An 18,830-nucleotide genomic window follows, 5' to 3' on the forward strand; every position below is an offset into this window, starting at 1 on the left:
CAACTTGCTGGGACTTCCCAGCACATGACCTGTGGGCTTACCTTTTACATGTCTTTGGTGTTTTCCTCATTTTAAAAATATATTTTTTATTATACTTTATCTATTTTTAATATATATTTTATAAAAAGTACCAATCCATGATGATTATAATTAATTATAATTATGATTATAATTAAATGAACCACCACTTGTTCATTACCATAGTTTGTGCCAACACTGTCCTCCTGAATGGCAGTAAAAAGAACTGTGAGCAGCTGGGAGTTTTCCCTTTAACTGCTGTAGCGGGACCCTTGGTCTCTGCTCCTCTGTTCATCAAACCTCTCTCTGCTTCTTCATGCTCCAGGTGCAAAGGTGCATTCCAAAAGAACACAGATAGATCCCAATGCCTGCATATATGCTGGGAACTCACAGTGTTTCAACTCTCTACAGGAACAGCCCCACAAAGCTGTGTCCACAACAGAAAGAAGGAAGATGATCACAGAGCTTAGCAGAAAAGCTCCCTCAGAAACAGCAATATCCAGTCACTGTTGCCTCATAATCTGCCTCCTGGTTAAGAAAATATTGACATTGAGTCATGCTACTGAAGCTCACTTACTCTGAAAGCACAGGCCCAAGCATAAACGCACACACCCCTTTCTCAAAGGTTAACGTAGAGGTGAGAAACCGGCAGGAAGCTGATACAGGGCAAAGCAGTCATTTCCGCATGGAAATGAGGAAGTGAACATAGCTCCCTCCAAGTTCTGGATGATTGCCATGCATGCCAATAATGAGCCAAGCATGCTGGATACAATGAACACCTTTATTCCTACCTTGTCAGCTATACTCCCCGCCATGGTATAATTATGCTTTCATCCAAGTAAGGGGATCGCACGCAGCAGGTAAATGGGGGTTCACCAAGGGAAGTGGGGTTGGGTATTCCACACATCCTTTCCTGAGTTTCCTGACATGTGTCTGTGTGTGTGTGTGATAGAGAGAGAGAGAGAGAGAGAGAGAGAGAGAGAGACAAAGATAACAAGCGCCCATCTTTCCATTTATTGAGCACCTGTTATGTGGTTTTGTCTGTGTTAAGAATTCTACATTCACCAGTAAATTAAACTTTCAATCATCTTGCTAGTGAACTATTATCACCCCCACTTTACAGCTGAGGAAACAAAGGCCCAAAGAGTTAAGTCACTTCTGATGCAAGGTCACAGAATCAGTGTGTGATTATACTTGCTTTAACCTCTAGCCAACATGGTCTCCACAGACATAACAGAAGGTCATAAATCATTCCAGAATGGAAATGGTACAATTTACCATGCACAGGAAACAAAGCAAGTGCTCTCCAACAGGGAAATGTATGAAGAATGGCACCTTAATAGAAATCAGCATTCCATTATCTATGTGGCATAACTTTACTCATAGTTAGCTCTAAAATGTCTATTAGTGCCTATAGTATAAACCGTCTTCCTCATTTATAAACTATGTTGAAATATCACTATTCCCCAGGCGCCTCAGCACTAGCCTCTGACTCAATAGCTATACCATCAGCAAATGCATCAACTAGCTGGAAAAAAAATTGAATTGTCTTCATGGAGGAGCCAGAGGTAAAATGCAATTGCATTCCCAACAAAGGGTAACACCATTTCTCTAAGGGATGGATATCAATGGGAAGACCCTTAACTACCTAAAAGGAAATCATCATGACTCAGAAGGTTTATATCAGTGTAGCCCCATAATCAGTTACTCCTTAGGAAGAGTGTACAAATGGACATTTTGATTGGCTAGATAATAACATGTATGGAAAGCACCAAAAATCAAGACAAATATTAAGGTCAATCTGCATCTTAACGAATCTTTTTCTGAGTACCTACTATGTGTCAGATAGTCTACAGCCAGTATCACTAATTCTCACCTTAGCCTCTCCCAGATTTTATTGCAATTCTCATCTGCAGCTAAGACAACAGATTCAAAGAGGTTGCACGAGTTCCCCACATTCAAAGGGCTAAAGGCATATCCAAGTGTTGAATTCATGTGTCTAATTCCAGGCTTGGGTTTCTTTCATTCTACAAGGCCGCTACAATTTAATCATAAGTCATCTCTTCTGTGAAATGATGATATTCACATTGGAGTACCTCAACATTCTACTCTAAGGAGAAATCCTTAGTATAAATAAATAATAGCTATCATTGGTAGATTTAAAAAATCACTTAGTATTTTAATTTTATCTAATATTCAAATGTTAGAAATTCTAGAAGCTAGCAAAGAGTCATACTACAACTTTGTCTACATCAGGACCCAGACTTCTCCCATGCATTGCTCCTTCCCCATGTCCATGAGCCCAGCCTGGAACCTGCACTCAGTCCACACACACCAAGCAGTGGACCCCAAAGGCTGCAGTGCTCCCCATGAGCTCTGGCTTACCTTGGGCTTGCCAGTGCCACATCCTCCTCTGGGTCTTCCACAGTACTAGCTAGCTCCGGGGGAAGGAAACCATCTTTGTTGATATTATTCACCCAGCTTTCCTTTGTCCCGTTATCTCTGTCCTTGTTCTGCTCAGCTGAAACAGGAAACAATGAAGATAGGAAGGTTATCTCTTAACTCCATGAACTACAACTCTCACATTGTTCCTTATCACAGATTGTTCAAACTTGAAGTTCAGGCCTTCCTGAGTGCCAAGGCAATTTCTAATGAGTCTGAATACTCAGGATCAGAATTACATTTGTAAGAGAAATCAGTAGACTCCCACCCAGGCAGAGTCTCCTGAGTACCTGTGTGTACCTTTAAAAGTGCAGGTAAATCGGACTTAAATGGGATTCAGGATCAAATGTGTGTGGCCAGGAAATGCTCAGGGCCAGTAGAGCTCATTGGAACAGAAGCGTCATCATTACTAAGCATTTACTAAATATCAACAATGTGTTCAACTCAGGTCCGGGCTCTGAGATACAAAGAAAGAAAAACAAATGCTTCTGTTCTAGAGTATCCCTCTTTACTGCCTCCTCCTCACCCCAATCTGTGCACTTTAACTGAAATTCTAGAGTCAACACCCAGCTTAGGCACCAGGGCCCCTGTGTACTCCCTCTTCAGGAAATAGCCCATTTTGTCTCTGAACACCCAGGTCTCTTTACCTGCACCTCTTAGAAAACTGGCATCAACTAAGTGATAACTAAGTGGCAGGCACAATGCTGAGATTTTTGCATGCATTGTCTTATGGGGAGGGACTATTTTCCAAGTTTACAGATTTGGAAATTGAGGATCAAAGAATTTAAGAAACTTGCCTGAGGCTATATAGCCAGTAAAAGCCAGGAATACTTTCATCCCTGGTAAGAAGGTGAAGCAATATTTAAGGGCGCCTAATTTCTAAAAACACACATTCCTGGGTAGTGTTCCCCACAGCTCTCTCTACAATAAGTCTAATTTCTTCAACTGCAAAAGAAGTCCACAGTGCTAGCTTGTATCCTTTAACATTTCTGAGGGTCTGGGTAGTTTTGAAAGTCAAGAGGACCACAAGCAGCGCATGGCACGTACTAAGCAGTCAGCTGATATCTGCAATGAGTGTGGCTCTGAATCAGAAAGACTGAAATTCCAGCTCTTCCATGTGCCCACTATGACTTTGGACAAGTTATTTTACTTCTCTGAACTTTATATACCCCATACATAGAATGGAATAATAATATCACTCTATAAGATTCTATAAGTGATAATAATATCACTCTATAATCTTATCACTTTATAAGTTTGAAGGTATAATTATAACTAATAGATAGTAAATGCCTATTACATATTAGATGCTCAAATGGTGATAGGTATTTGCCTTATTGATTACAGGCTAGCGCTAGCTTGGGGCTGCCCTCTGGGGTAAATGCTTATGACTAATCAAGAGTTATTAGAGAGAAGCTATCCTATAAATGTTTAATGAACTCAAAAGAATTCTAAAGAAGCCCTCAAAACACTGTTTACAGTCCTGATGTAACGAAGTAACAGATGTTAAAGGTCATTGAACAGGAGACTAATCTCTTTCTGTCAAAGCTCTTCATTCTACTCCGGAGATTCTGAATCTTCAAAGAGCAGAAGAAATACAAAGTGGCAGATCCCTTAGAAACCCCCATGGTTTATTCTACTACAATGCAACCTGGCATCTAAAGAACCTCCTTGGGCCTCCCCGGTGGTGCAGCAGTTGAGCGCTGGGTTGCGAAGCTGCCCACGGCCTCTGTGGCGCCGGTTCTATCCCTGGCTGCTCCCCGGCCACCAGAGGAGGGTCCCACATGGCGCGCAGACCTCTCCTGCCGCCTGCTGCTCCCCTCAGCAGTGTACTTCAGTCCTTCTGCCTGCTCTGCTCCCCGCTCTGGCTCTGGTGAATTCTCTCACCCTCCCGTGCTTCTGACTGTACCCAGTGCTTACATAAATAAATAAATCTTAAAAAAAAAAAGAAAGAATAAAATATTAAAAAAAAATCTTTTCAAAAAAAAAATAAAATAAAATAAAGAACCTCCTATGTCCCCCTGTGGCACTGAGTCACTTCCCCCACTGTCATCAGCGTGAATCCAGATTAAGATTTTGAGCTGGAGGAATAGCACGCATTATGCAAAGCATACCTTCTACTGATTTCCCTCTCACTTCAACAATTCTAACACCCTGCCTTGCCCTGATTCCTTCTCCCAAGTACATGTACTCCACACACTAATCAATAACTCACCTGCTGCCTGTAATCTCTTCTTTCTCATGGATGCCCTGATGATATCTGCCCCGTGGATCTTGTCTCTGTGCCTTTTTGCCTTGGCTTCATAAAACCACTGGCCACTCATATTCTTCAACTGCTGGTCATCCTTAATTTTTTCAGGCAAATGTCTACAAAAGGAAAAGAACATCACTTTGCTGAGCACCACAGTAAATAAATGAGTTCACTGTGAAACTGCATAGAGAAATTTATAAACAAACTGCCAAAATGAAGCTGCTTTAGAAGATCCCACAATGACTAACATGTATATGTTCCGCTTTGACTAAAGCCAGAGAAACCAAGACCAACATTTTTTGAAAATTCAAAGATTTAAGCCACAATCTCCAGATGATGCCTGAAATGTCTCAAAAGCAGACTGACTTTTTGGCTGAAGTCTTCTGTATCTACTGTCCAAATGTAAATATCCCACGCAGAGATGACATGTGAAGCCTCTGTAAGCTTTGGCTTCCTAATCTGGAAGAGGGGTAATACTAATACCCCACCTCATGGAGAGGTGATGAAGATTAAATAAGGTACTGCAGGTAAACTGCCCTCTGCACATGTCCGGCACCTCATAAGCGCGCAGTGACAACCTGGGGGAGTAATTAATTAACAGGTCTTACTATTTCAGTGAAAATAGCTTATTAGAGACTTAGTAACCGGTTAGAGAGAAAGCAAGATGTCCCTCGTGCTTAATATTAGGCAAATGAGTACCCTGAAAGGCAGGCTGGAGTTAGAGGAGATCAAATGTATGGTGGGTAGGGAACAGAAGCAGAAGCAAATCCCATTTCTGCAGATCATGTTTTAAGGGTTCCACAATCATTCGTGCTCACCGAGAAACTTAAACCTAGAGAATAAACCAAGTGCCGCCCTCTGAAAACCTCCCTAATTTACCCTGGCTGGAAAAAAATACATCTCAATAGCATGAGAATCACGAAATCTATCTTCTCTTACAGAGAATAAAAGCCCTTAAGGACACTTTGAACTCTCAGATGATAGCATGCTACAATAATCCAAGAGCGTTTTATGAAGGTCATTCAAGCCAGTGCGCATGATTTCTAAAGTAGCCAATCGAGGTATTTTAACCAGAGAGTATGTAAGGCTGCACGCAAGCAGACTCAGGACAGAGGAGATAAGAGTGGTGCCTGAAGGGTATCGTTCTACCCAGAGTCCAGCTCTCCCGTGGGACTTTTCCTCCTCTCCCAGGTACCAGGAAGCACTGACCCATTCCGAAACATGGCTGGTCACAGCCTTTGGACACTGTAATGACAGCCCATCACCAAACCTGTCAGGGACAGTCTCAGCACCTCAAGGCTCTGAGTCATCAGAGGAGTCATGGTTCCTTATTAAACATTTCATATGCTCTCCCTTTGCCTAAGGTTTAACCAGGGCAAACAGTCCCCTTGGGTTGCTGGTGGAGCTTTTGCCTTTCTTTTCCAAAAAGGATCAAGTCTGAGGTGAAATCCAGAAGAAAGAAGTCTTTCCAGTTCTCCCAGATTAGAGAATGGGCCTTACGGGGCAGGGCCTGTGCTCTGTACATCTTCCTCTCTGGTCTGGAATTGATCCAATGCTTGTCGAATGAAGGAGTATCCTATGAAGCCCCATGACGCCTGACTTCAGGTCACCTTTTCGGATTCATTTTCCTGCACTTACCCTCTGGCCCCCACCTGCCGACACACTAGACTTGTTACTGTTCTCCAAATTGCTCTTTCATGAACTCTGTAAACATTAGAAACAGAGACCGGGCTTTGGAGTCTCCCTAAATTAGGTCCTTATTCCTGTCTGGCATTTTCTAGAAGTGACAGTGGGCAGGTTACGAACATTTCTAAACCCAGTCTCCTTGTTTGTAAAAATGGGGAAATAAGATCAACTCTGCAGGTCTTTTGGGATGACTCAATGAGGTGAGGTGTTTGCCTGAAAGTACCTAATAGTATCTGAATCCTGGTAAGAAGCCAAGGAATCTGAAGTCTCTTAGGACAGCTTTCCCTCATTTCTCTGTATACCATGTTGTTCCTCACCCTTCAGGTCCAGTGAATGCATCCCCTCACCAGGACAGCCCATCCCGACTCCCAGGACACAGTTTAGCTTGCTCTGCTCCATGCTGCAGGCAGCAGCTCCATGATAACCCTTGCCCCACCACGTTTCAATACTCTATCTGCATATCTGTCTTACCCACTGATCTGTGAACTCTGCAAACTCCTTCAAGGTGAGAATTATATCTTAATCACCTTTGTAATATCAGCACCTAGCACAGAGCCTGGCACAGAGCTGATACTCAAAAACTGTTTGTTGAATGAATAAATCAATGAACAAAGAAATGCTCAGCCATCATGCAGTCTGAGTCAGTAAAGAGATAAGAGATATCCCGTCACTGTTGGGGTGAAGTGAGTTACACTCCATCCCAGTGCCTGTGCCTTCTCCTGAGAGACAGACTAGTAAAAACAAGATCAACTAGTCATCTTTTTGAAAAAGACCACAAATCCTCATGGCATAATAATTCTTGATTTCTCTTCAAGAGATTATTTATTTACTTATTTTTGTTGTTCAACTGAAGCACATTTTGTAATGGTTTTTGAGCAATTCTTGATCTGTTTCTGCCTAAATGACTGTCCACAAGCCTCTGTTCACACTTTCAATTTACCACAAGCACAGGCTGTGAGACCAGTTCACTGGAGCTCATGACCTCTGGGAAGGCTGGGAGCCGTTAGAGTACATCATAAAGTTGGGTTTCTGGCTCATTTCTTTTAAAGTGGGAAAAGAAAAAGAAATGATTTCAAATCCATTAAGTGTCATTTATGCATTTCCCACTGTAATAATCACTGCTAAGCTTAATCAATTTTTTTCTATCTTAGTCATTTGGAATATTTTACAAATGAATTCATATATGTGTAACATGAAAACACAAGTTTTGTAAAAATGAAGACCATTAAAAAAAAATTCCACCACCTATGCGATGTTAAAATTTCTATCAGCCCATGTTGATCTCTCATCCTCAACTCTAATCATTCCAACCAAATTAGCAATTAATTCTCTAATTGCTATGACATTTAGTTAAAGTAGGAAGAGGGAGATTGTCTAGGGATTCACACATTTTATCCCTCGCCATCTTCTCTATTCTGTGCAATGTGCTTAGAAGACAGCACATCTTAATCACACCTTAATGCTAAGGACAGAGGAGATGCTCAGTAAACACCCAAGAGCTGGAGGGTAGCAGGAAGGCAGGAGAGCACTTAGCCCAGAGAAGCCACTGTCCTGCAGCCCTCCAGGCACACACAACAGTCATTCCCCATTCCTTTGGCTAACACATAAAAAGCATCGTTCTGCCTCAGACACCACGTTTTACACATGCATTCCCTCATTGAATCTTTACAGTTTCACCAAGATGTACAAAGCAAAAGATGGCTGTCTTGCCTTCTCTACATGTTAAAGGTCTCATCTGCTCATTTGTTCATTCACTAATTCATTAACCCCCTGTCATCTATCAGGCATAGGTTTGAAATTGTGCATAAAATAATTATATCCATAGCCCTAACTGCCACTGTCAAGTCCTGTGGTGCAGAGTGTGAATAGGGAGAAAGCCAGAGAGCAATGACACCCTCCATCCTGGCTTCTACACTTTTCTTCCCGCAAACTCCCTAACCCCCTTGTGCCCCAGCTCACAGCTGTTCATCCTGATTAGCCAAAGTCCTAATATCACAGGCAGCGCCGAGCTGATACTATCTAGTCCACTGTGGATAAGGAGATCAGCAGACTGGCCAGAGAGTTGATTGGTTCAATCCCGGACATTTTTTTCTCTCTTTTTAACCTCTCAGTATATTCTGGGCAAGATGGTTAAACTATGTGATTTGAAAGTATGCTTAGATGTTTGTTTTGAATGTGAGTGCTGGAAGGGCCCTTAAAAAGATAAACACATGCAGTTTGCAGCAACATGGATGGAGCTAGAAGGGATCATGCTCAGCGAAATAAGCCAGAAAGAAAAAGAAAAATACTGGATGGTCTCATTCATAGCAGGAATTTAGAAAACCCAAATAAGGGACCAGGAAAAAGACTAATTATAATAAAGTAAAAATCAAAATCAACAAGCAACTATAAACCAGACACACTACGGGGGGGGGGGGAGAGAAGGGGGGGAAAGGAAGGACTAGGGTCAAAATAAGGGGGGTGCAATTGTATGGGAATATAACCAAAATGAAAATGTATACATTGTGCAGAAATGAAAAGAAAAATGACAAATGGTCTCACTTTATAGATGAAACAATTGAGCCTCAGAGAAGTTAAGAGGTTTGCCTGAGCTCAGGACAGGAAACCAGCCTGACTCCTGGTCTCAGCCACACAGGACTCTGGTTCCTAAGATGGTAATCACACTTCACAGAGGAATTCAATATTTGACAGAAAATATGAAAACCAACACATGGGAAAATGAACTAAATTGCACACTTTTCTTACAAGGTGGAAAACGAGAGGAAAGGTGCCGCCCTTGTGTGACTACATCATGATCCCCACATCAGTACAGCGTGGGGAGGCGCAGCTTTGGCTGGTTGATAAGTGAGGCTTCAAAACTGCAGGGCACAAACCTCTTCACCCCACTACTGCATTGTTCAAAGGGTGCAGCTGCTCTTTTGTGGATAAAAGGGGTAAATAAGCATAAAGCTCCGTGTACAATTTAGTTCCCTGAACAAAGGTTGGTGTCTTTCCCCTTTGCTTTGGCAAAAAACACCACCACCAGTCCTGGAAAGCAGTTCTTCAATGACAACTGCCTCCATCTAAAAGAAATTAGGCCTTAGGGAAGCAGCTGAGAATCATAAGATGTGGTTGTGGTTGAGATGGTATCTACTATGTGGATGCCCAGTGCTGTGGGGGGGTGTGGGTGTGGGGGTACAGGTGGTATACAGATGCACATGGGCAACAATTTTCTGCGGCCAGTGTGATGCAAAGCACAGGAAACACCATCTCTAGACTGTGTAATTTTCAAACCATAAAAGACTAAAATTATGCATCTGTATCTATAGTGGTGTTGCTTTAAAAGAGAGAAGGTGAGATAGAAAAAGAACCCATCTTGATGTATGTTGCACAAGATGGTGACTGTGTCCAGCTGGTAGGTAGAGAGACAAGCTGGTGTGCTTGGTAATAACCAGGCCCAACATGAGAGAGCTGCAGGGGCAATAGTGACCTGGGACTGTTATCCTCTAACCTACCCCAGACAACACCAGTGGCTATTCCCTTGTGTTCAAATCCAACCTATTACCATTAATAGTTTGGGTGATTTGAGAACTGGACACTTCCCTGGTGTGACACTTATTTTTCTCATCCGTGAAATCAGAACGGAAGGTAATTAAAGGGCTAGTAACAAAACAGAGCTTCTCAGCCTGTTTTCACTGTGGCCTCCAGACTCAGGTGGCTTAGCAGACAGCATGCAACCTTGATGTTTCATCATGACATGTAATCTTGATATGTAGTCTCCATGCATGGAAGTTAGTAAATACATGCAAACTTGATGCATAGTTTACATGTGTGAAAACATACTTCTGTAACCTAAGCATAAATCTGGCCCTGTGCCAGCTTTGTCCTTGAACAGTATAAAAAGACAGGAGGCGTCTCCCCACGGAGCCCACACTTCCTGGCTGCTGCCCCTGTGGCCTCTGCTCCAAAGGCTGCTGCCATCTGTGTGTGTTGTTTCCTGCTGCTGCAATAAAGATGTTGTTAGACCTGCCCAGGGCTCCCTGCCTCTTCTCCTGTTTGCTGGCATCCAGGAAGAAACTTGCTGGGCTTGGAGCCCTGGTCCAATAGTAACCTATAGATAAACCATCTCCAAAGTGTCTTTTTTTTTTTTTAAAGATTAATTAATTTATTTATACAAGCACTGGGTACAGTCAGAAGTACGGGAGGGTGAGAGAATTCACCAGAGCCAGAGCGGGGAACAGAACAGGCAGATGGACGAAGTATACTACTGAGGGGAGCAGCGGGCGTGGCAGAAGAGGTCTGGGCACCATGTGGGACCCTCGTCCAGTGGCTGGGGATCGAACTGGCACTGCAGAGGCTGCGGGCAGCTTTGCAACCCAGCGCTCAACCGCTGCACCACCGGGAAGGCCCTCCAAAGTGTCTTAAATGAGCTTGGATATGGATAAATCCGAGCCCTAATACCACAAACGGCAAGGAGATCTAGGTTTGAATGCCAAATTATATCTATAATCATACAGAAAAGGATTCTGGGGCGGTGTTTGTTCTTAGCAGGCAACAATGCTACAATCCATTAGTGAGCTCCTCATGTTTATCTCAGAGTTGTGGCCTAAGTCCATATTATAGTGTGCCTAAGTTAATATAATTATACAGTTTATTTTTTCTACAGCCACATGCCGCTTTGAGGAGGACTGCGGCATTGTTCAATTACATGAGGGAAACAAAGTTGAAGATTTAAATTTGCAAAATATAACCCAATAAATGAAAAGGGCTTTATCTTTCTTTGAGGCCTAGGACCATGTTTCAATTGCCCCAGACTTCCCTTCACAGCATTGCACAGAGATGTGCACTTTAGAGGAATACTTATTAGGTGCTCAATTAAATTTTTCACAGAAATAATTGGGTTTCAGGAGTAACCTCCCCCTGAGGAATGAGTCTACTCACCAGAGATCGCATCCTTTTACAGACAAGTGGAATGCTGAATAAGAGAATTAAAATGTAGTCATCACCTATTATGTACTAAGAAGATTAAAAATTACCTTATTTAATCCTGACTTTAATCCTTTGAGTTTAGTATCACGGTCATTCCTGGGGCTTAGTTGGGGCCCAGGAGACTAAGTCACTTACCCACGAACCACAGCTGATCGACGGTGAGAACCACATTCACGCTCATATCAGTTTTGACTCTAAGGTTCATGTAGGTCATTAGAAAGCTCCCTGATGTCACGACAGAACCCTACTCTTCTCAGAGCAACAGTGAGCAGCGCAGGCAGACGGGAAAGCACTGGATCAAGAATTTTTCTTGTCATGACTAGCCTTGTGATTCCAGGCAAGTCACTGCCCTTCTCTGGGCTTTATCTTTATCTATAAAGGGACTGATACGAAAGAAACATCTCTTTTCCAGGCTGTCAGCCTCTGACTGTCACAGGAGAAACAAAGAGGAACAGCTGGAAGATGACAAAAAAAGGCTGAAAAATAAAAGTCCACAGAAGAGCATTTTTAGAGAGCAGAGGCCTGCTGTAGTTCTGGCTCTCCCGGTCCAGAACAGTGTCAGAACTATCCCGTCCCTTCAGTCCTGCAGCAAAGAGGAGGAGAGAGCACAACTCCTCTTATGTGAATAGGCCACGGTGGGGCCTCCTTCAGTGTTCACAGGCCATGGGGTACACTGTCTGCCCTCCTTGTCCACCATCACTCCCCTGTGGCCCCAGGGGCTGGGGCCTGTGGTGCCCAAGTCAGTAAGAGCTGCTTGATGCCTACTAGCAAGTTCCCCAGAATGGTGGTGGTAGATAGGGCTGGATTCACACCAGACTTCTCACCTCCCATGCTTTATTTCTATTCACTTACAAAAGTAAAAACCAAGTACAGAGCCAACAGCAGCTGGGGCAACCTCAGAAACAGCAGGTGGAAGGAGCCAGCAAGCTGGCCACAACGAAGGGTTGCACAGTATTTCTGCTGTGGTGTAGACTGGCAGGTCCCAGAGGCTCACACTCACACCCTTTACAAGGTCTAGTTCCAGGCAGAACTTTGCATTTTTGGTATTTTCAGCTACCGCAGGTCTCTCCACTCATACAGAATCACAAAACTACACGGAAGTTGCCAGTGAAGTAAAGGTAGAAGGAGCGAGGACAGATACCTCTGTAACCTGGTTAGATAGAGGAGGTGGAACTGCAAACCTTACAAAACACCATGTAAGTGGAAGACTCAATGGTACTCATAGCTCTGCAATATTCACAGACCTTCACCTGAGGTGGCTGGAGGGACCAATGCCATGCCAGCATCCTGCTTTCGTTCTAAGTCCCGCTACCTTGCCTTGTGAGAGGCTAAAGGAATTTCCATTTTCCACTACCTTTAAGAATCAATGTGTTCTGTGTTTCCCCCTCCCCTTATTTCTAAAATGGGCATTAATGGTCCTGCCATGGCAAATCCCAGAGTTGTGAGAAGCATCAACGGACCACGTGAATGACAGGGCTTTCTACATTGTGAGCAGGTAAGGGGTTAATGCTACCAAGAGGTCCTGATGGCCAAGAAAGGCAAATTCCCTGCCCTTCTTGGGGAAACGGCTCAAGGTACCCTGCTTGCTGAGAACAGGGAGCAGTGGCCCAGCCAGCTGCACAGACTGACTTGTGGGAGGAGCATGCCAAGTATGGAAACCCATTCTCATCGCCACTACCTGCAGCCACTTCCTGTCACCATTACTACCCGGTGTCCTGCATCGCATCATGACAGTCACTTCTGGGCCTCCCTTGGTGGTGCAGCGGTTGAGCACTGGGCTGTGAGGGTGCCCGCAGCCTCTGCAGCGCTGATTCGATTCCTGGCCGCTGGTGGGGGTACCGCATGATGTGACAGAGCACTCCTGCCACCCGCTGCTCCCCTCAGCAGTGTGCTTCGTCAGTCTGTCTGTTCTGCTCCCGCTCTGGCTCTGGTGAATCCTCTCACCCTCCCGTACTTCTGACTGTACCCAGTGCTTGTATAGATAAATAAGTAAATCTTTTTTAAAAAAGACAGTCACTTCCCTCTCCGTGTCAGCCCCCAAATGGTCCATATGCTATTGTCTCCTCAGGGGAAAGAGGTGGAGTTAGCGAATTAAATGCCTAAGACCAGGATCTGATTCTCACTTTGGTATCTATGGGTTTTATGAGCTCAGTCAAGTCACCTGACCTGTCTCAAAGTAATGTCCTCACACATCATGTGGGCATGATTATATGCCATCCCCCCATGCCCACATGAGTGCCGTGAGCTCAGCAGCAATGGGTGGGTAAGCCCTTTGCAATTTGTGAAGCATTGCCAATTACTGGGTTATTATTAATAGCCATAATCAGATAATCTGGAGAACTTCAAATAATTTTAACATATTCTTTTATGATGTATGCATGTTCAAGTAGGGTAAAAATAAGGGAAATGCCGCATCCTAGGAAATAAGAAGTTGGCTTATGCTCCTTTTAGATAACAACTAGGATGGGGAGCATGCAGTTAGAATGCAGTTAGACAGGAAGCCTTTCAAAGTTCAAGATTACACAGTAATAGGCGGCAGGACCTAGACTCAAACCCACTTTTCAGCAACCTGCTTTGTTCTCTTTCTACCTCACAGGTGAGTGAAAGTGGCAGAAATTTGACATGGAACACTTGGAGTCCTTCCAAAGAGAATACTGTGTCAAAGTTGCCATTCCTTTTTGTGAGACACACATGCAAAAAAATAACTTGGCTTGGTCAGCGTTCATTTAAATTGCTTCTGAGACCAATTCAAACATTTCTGAAAGTATTCAGAAATGTGTGGTACTTCTCGATTTTATTTTTTTTCTAAAAAAATAGAAATTTAAAATGTTCCTAATTTGGCTCATGATTCAGTTAAAATAAGTGGATATAAATATATATACACCTACATCCATATAGCTGCACATGAATATAGCTGCAGATACATGTTTGTATATACTTTATTTTTAACTCAGAGCGTAATAAGTTAAGGAATTTAGTTAGGTTTTTAATCAAGACTCTATTTCTGGCAGGAGCCTATGGGATAAATTAAGAGACATGAAGGAGGAGTTCCAGCCAGGAAGGAAACCTAAAATTGGAAGCCACAAGTTCAGGCTCCAAGTCAGAACTACTACTTAGAGTTGAGAAAGAGAAAGCATTTCATCTCCTTAGAGACTGTCTCTCCATCCCCCAAGCCAAGATCTTCTCTGGTGCCTTACCTGACTCTCTCTTCTTCTGTCCTCTTCAGGACCGCATCTCGCTGCAGAACCTTCATGATGGCCTCTTGCTCCTCCTCTGTCAGGAAGCTTAAGTCGATCATTTTGAAAAGTGTACACAAAATAACAGTACAAATCTGGCTTAAAGTTCTCAAAGCAAAACAACTGTAAGTGAAGTTCAGATGATTGAAAGTTGCAAAACCAAAATGGAGTGATATCTCATTCAGCTCAGCAGCAAACGTCTTATTTTGGCACAGCAGAGGTGTTAGGTGGCCAAGTGCAAAATCCTAGGTGCCCTTTCCAGTGAGGAAGTAGAGTTTTATGGGGCGGTGTGGAATAGAGGCTCTCAGAAGGATGCTGCAGCCCTTGCCAAGCAGGTCGCTTGTCCCTACAGCACCATTCCTACCCAGGTTCCTCTCTGGACCAGTCTAGACAGTTTCTTCTCCTTCCGTCTTCATCATCAAGTCCATGACAGATAGCAGCATCAAACGGCCACCTACCTGAGGAAGCATAAGACAATAACTATTAGACAGCGAGAGGCAGTTCCTATAAGCATTGCTCATTATTACAAGATTTAAAGCACTGCAAAGTGAGACGGTCTCTGAGATCAGGCAATCCAGGTCTGCTGGCTTCCTGAGCAAATGGCAAATGGTCGTGAACCATCCTGCAATTCTTCCAGGCCACCAGGACTGAGGGCACACAAACAGCCTGCCAATGCCTAACGATCCGCCGAGGGAAGGGATGGTTATCTACAAGAACTGGCTCTTTCTCTGCAAACTCGAACTGATACTAGGTTAAAGAGTCACAGCAAAAGTCAGTAAGGGCCCAGAAATAGGATTCCCACTATCAAGTGATCATGCGTTAAAAACAAGAAATAAAAGCTCAGAAATGCTCCCTCCCTCATGAGCAGGAATGTTCCACTGGAGTATATGTGTTCACAGTTACAGGGGAGCGAGGATTAGGTAGAAGTTATTTGAAAATAGTGGGGATTATTATCCTTCACACAGTCGCATCTCTAACCTTTATTGGAGGCTTGGAACAACCCATCATGCTTGTCTCCCTTAATTTCCAAGGACAAACGCTTACTGGTAGGAGTATATAAACTGAGAGAAAGGAAGTAGCAGAATTTCAAAACACCCTTCCATCCAAAGTGAACACTGTGGAGTAGAAGAGTGAGAATCATACTGTCTTTGTGGCATCTTAAACCCATGTGCCATGAGAAGGTAAGATGTGGAAAACACCCCAGACATGATCTGCTCTAGGGCTGGGGCCCTTTAACAAAAGCAGCACCACATAGACAATAGAGACTAAAATCCATGGGCTTAGTGAATTTTCAAACAGATCCGCTTAATAAAACACAGTGAGTCATTAGTGGTAATTTTTATGAATTATTTGCTTTTGCACAAATAGAACTACCAGCAGGTACTCCTTGGACTAGCATCTGCTGATCTGAACCGCCAGACATGCTATCTACCACTCCGAGGCTCAGTTTTGTCATTTGTCCTTAACATTCGGACACTCTTCAGTTTGTGAGGAATGAAATAATGAATATTAAACAGCACATACCTTGCATCAAAAATAGCTGCTAAAAATAAATTCTAGCTTCCTTTCTGAAATCATACTTTAGTTCTTGGTAATGTATTTTCCTTTTTTCTTTTGCATTATTTTTTTTTCCTGATCTCTGCTATAAAGTATGGACTTCATGGATAGGTGAGGTTTTATCTTTCTCTTTTTTTAAAGATTTATTTATTTATGCATACAAGATCTGGGGTACAGGTCAGAGATGTGGGGGGTGAGAGGATTCACCAGACACAGAGTGGGGAACAGAACAGGCAGACTGACTGAAATACACTGCTGAGGGGAGCAGGGCACGAGACAGGAGAGGTCTGCTGCGCCATGTGGGTCACCTCGCTGGCTGGGGATCGAACTCATGCTGCAGTGACTGCAGACAGCTTCACAGTGCTGTGTCTTAACCCCTTGTGCCACCAGGGAGGCCCCTGTTTTTTCCTTCCATAGCTCACAGTGACAATACAAATAAATATGAAGACAATAGACAATATTTCCTTTGTTTTTAATGTGTATGCACTTGTATACATTACTAACTTCTTTTTTGTCTCATAAATTACTTATCCTTCAAGACGAAAGTTACCACCTCCAGGAGGCCTTTTCTTACTTCCACAGCCAGAGTTAAATGCTGTAGATTAGCTTATCACTCCTAACTCTTCACTGCCCAACAACAAAACTATACCCCCACGTTGCCACTAGAGTTAGCAGAGTATCATCCCTGCCTTCCTGATGTTGGGCTTGGCCTGTGACTTACTTTGGCCAATGGGATGTTCAAATGTGATGCAGACATAGGCTGTGGATGTGCTTGAGTGGCTTGGATTCCTGGACTCATGCCGTGTGCCAAAAAAAGTGCCTGCTTCAGGCACCCAATGCCTTTTCAAGTTGGGGTTCCACACAGAGAGATGCTAGGACAGACCAGAGCCTGTCCCCCCTTAAGCAGGGCCACCTAAGCTGGCCTACAGATACGGAAGCAACAATTAGGTATTTGTTGTTGGAAGCCACTGAGGTTTGAGGTTGTACAACACTTCTGGAACATGACTAGTACAAAAACTTTTTCTTCCATATACCTACGTTCACGTCTATGATTACCTGCCTGCCTCTAGTCTTTCATTTGACTATGAGTTTCAGTGTGTGAATAAATAAGGGACTGAATACATGAATGTATTCAAACATATACCACCTCAGAGGACAGATCTCCTAGTTCTTTCATGCCCAGTAGCTTCCTTAGATCTCAAAGGCTGGCCACGTTAAGGGGACCATGTGCCCGATGAGGATTACACCCCATATGGTTCAGTATGAGATGGTCTTTAAGGTCAATGAGAAGCAGACAGAAGGAGAAAAACAATTAAGCTGTCCAACAGTGGTAATAGAAAAAGTTGGTTTCCACACCTTCAAGTAGAAGGTGTAAAAAGGAGAGAGGAAAGAGTTGGTTTCCACACCTTCCAGTAGAACTGCAAGCTAGCCAGTACCTCTGTGCAGAAGCTTCTAAGAGTTAAAAGATTTTCATAAAAGTAGGCTGGTAGTGAGTCAAAGGGCAACATTCTTATTTTACAGACAAAGGAAGGAACCCTTGACAGTCAAGGCTGGAACCCTTGACTCCTGCTTGGATAGTCAGGACTCTCTCCACAGTCAGATTGCAGAAGAGTCCTCAGATAGCAAGTGAGACCCTTCAGTATCAGGTGCTTGCCCGACTCCCAATATTGTAGATGAGACCATCCCTGAGATCAGACAGCTAACTGAACATGTCATTCATTCATTCTACAAACACCCAGTGAGCGCTCTGAGTTCTAAGCACTGAAGAGATGGTAATGAATAAGACAGAAAAAAACTTCTTGGAGCAAAGTGTGGAGGGAGCCCAAGGGACTGTGGTGGAGGATTGTGGGTGTCTGAGTGGTGGGTGTGGTCTGGTAACACACATCTGAAGAGTTGTAAACCTATCCTCTGAATCTTATTGGGTGTTACAAATGAATGCTGCCTCAAAATAAATAAATAAAAGAAACTTCATTGTGCAAAAATGAAAAATGATGTAAGAATTAGATAAAATAAAATATTTAAAAAAAGATGGTGGTGGTAAAAAAGTAAATAAAAAGAAATCTGCAAAATGAAAGCTGATCAAATAATAATAAAAAAAGAAATTTAAAAAAAACTTCCTGTCCTTGTGAAGTTTAATTGCTAGTTGGAGGAGATAATGATCAAACTAAATAGTAATAACATTAAAAAACAATATAATTAAATTATGTAACATAATGGAAGGACAAGAGCTATGGGGTGGGGTGGGGGGGAGCTAGAGTTTTAAAGCGAGCATTAGGGTAGGTCTCATGAGGATGACATTTGCACAAAAACTTAGAAGAGACGAGGAAACAAGCCATGTGGGCACTGCAGTACTCTGAGGTGGGAGCATGTCTGAAGCATTCAAGGACACCAGTGTTGAGCTCCAGGATGTGTGAGCAGCAGGATGGAACAGAGGGGGTCAGTAGGGAAATGGGTCAGAATGAATTAGGCTTTTGAAGGCCCAGAAGATTTCTGGCTTTTACTCAGAGAGAGAGTAGCATTAGAGGAAGGCAGAAAAAAAGAGAAGGGAATAAAATTATACTGGGTACCTCCGACATGCCCTACATGTATCATCGAAAGGATCCCCACAAAGATCTGAGGGAGGTATTTTATTGTCTGTGCTCTTCAAATGAAGAGAGTGAGTCTCAGGAAGG

General features: G+C 43.2%; 1 protein-coding gene across 7 annotated transcripts in view; it reads right to left on the reverse strand.

Moving 5' to 3' along the window:
- Positions 1–14,663, reverse strand: part of SYTL2 (synaptotagmin like 2) — a gene marked incomplete at both ends in the record, with an annotated part of 66,862 nt that extends 52,199 nt beyond the window's left edge. For 4 of the 7 annotated variants that reach the window (XM_084252656.1, XM_084252657.1, XM_084252658.1 and 1 more), the window contains 3 exons: positions 2,404–2,452; positions 4,676–4,827; positions 14,563–14,663. In XM_084252656.1, the coding sequence (XP_084108782.1) occupies positions 2,404–2,452; positions 4,676–4,827; positions 14,563–14,663 (302 nt within the window). Of the gene's footprint in view, positions 1–2,403; positions 2,540–4,675; positions 4,828–14,562 lie in introns of all 7 variants that reach the window. The other 3 variants (XM_084252654.1, XM_084252653.1, XM_084252652.1) reach the window with 1 other exon arrangement.
- Between the last annotated feature and the right edge of the window lie 4,167 nt (positions 14,664–18,830).

The sequence above is a fragment of the Talpa europaea genome, assembly GCF_964194135.1.
Source record: "Talpa europaea genome assembly, chromosome: 1".
Classification (NCBI taxonomy): Eukaryota; Metazoa; Chordata; class Mammalia; order Eulipotyphla; family Talpidae; genus Talpa; species Talpa europaea.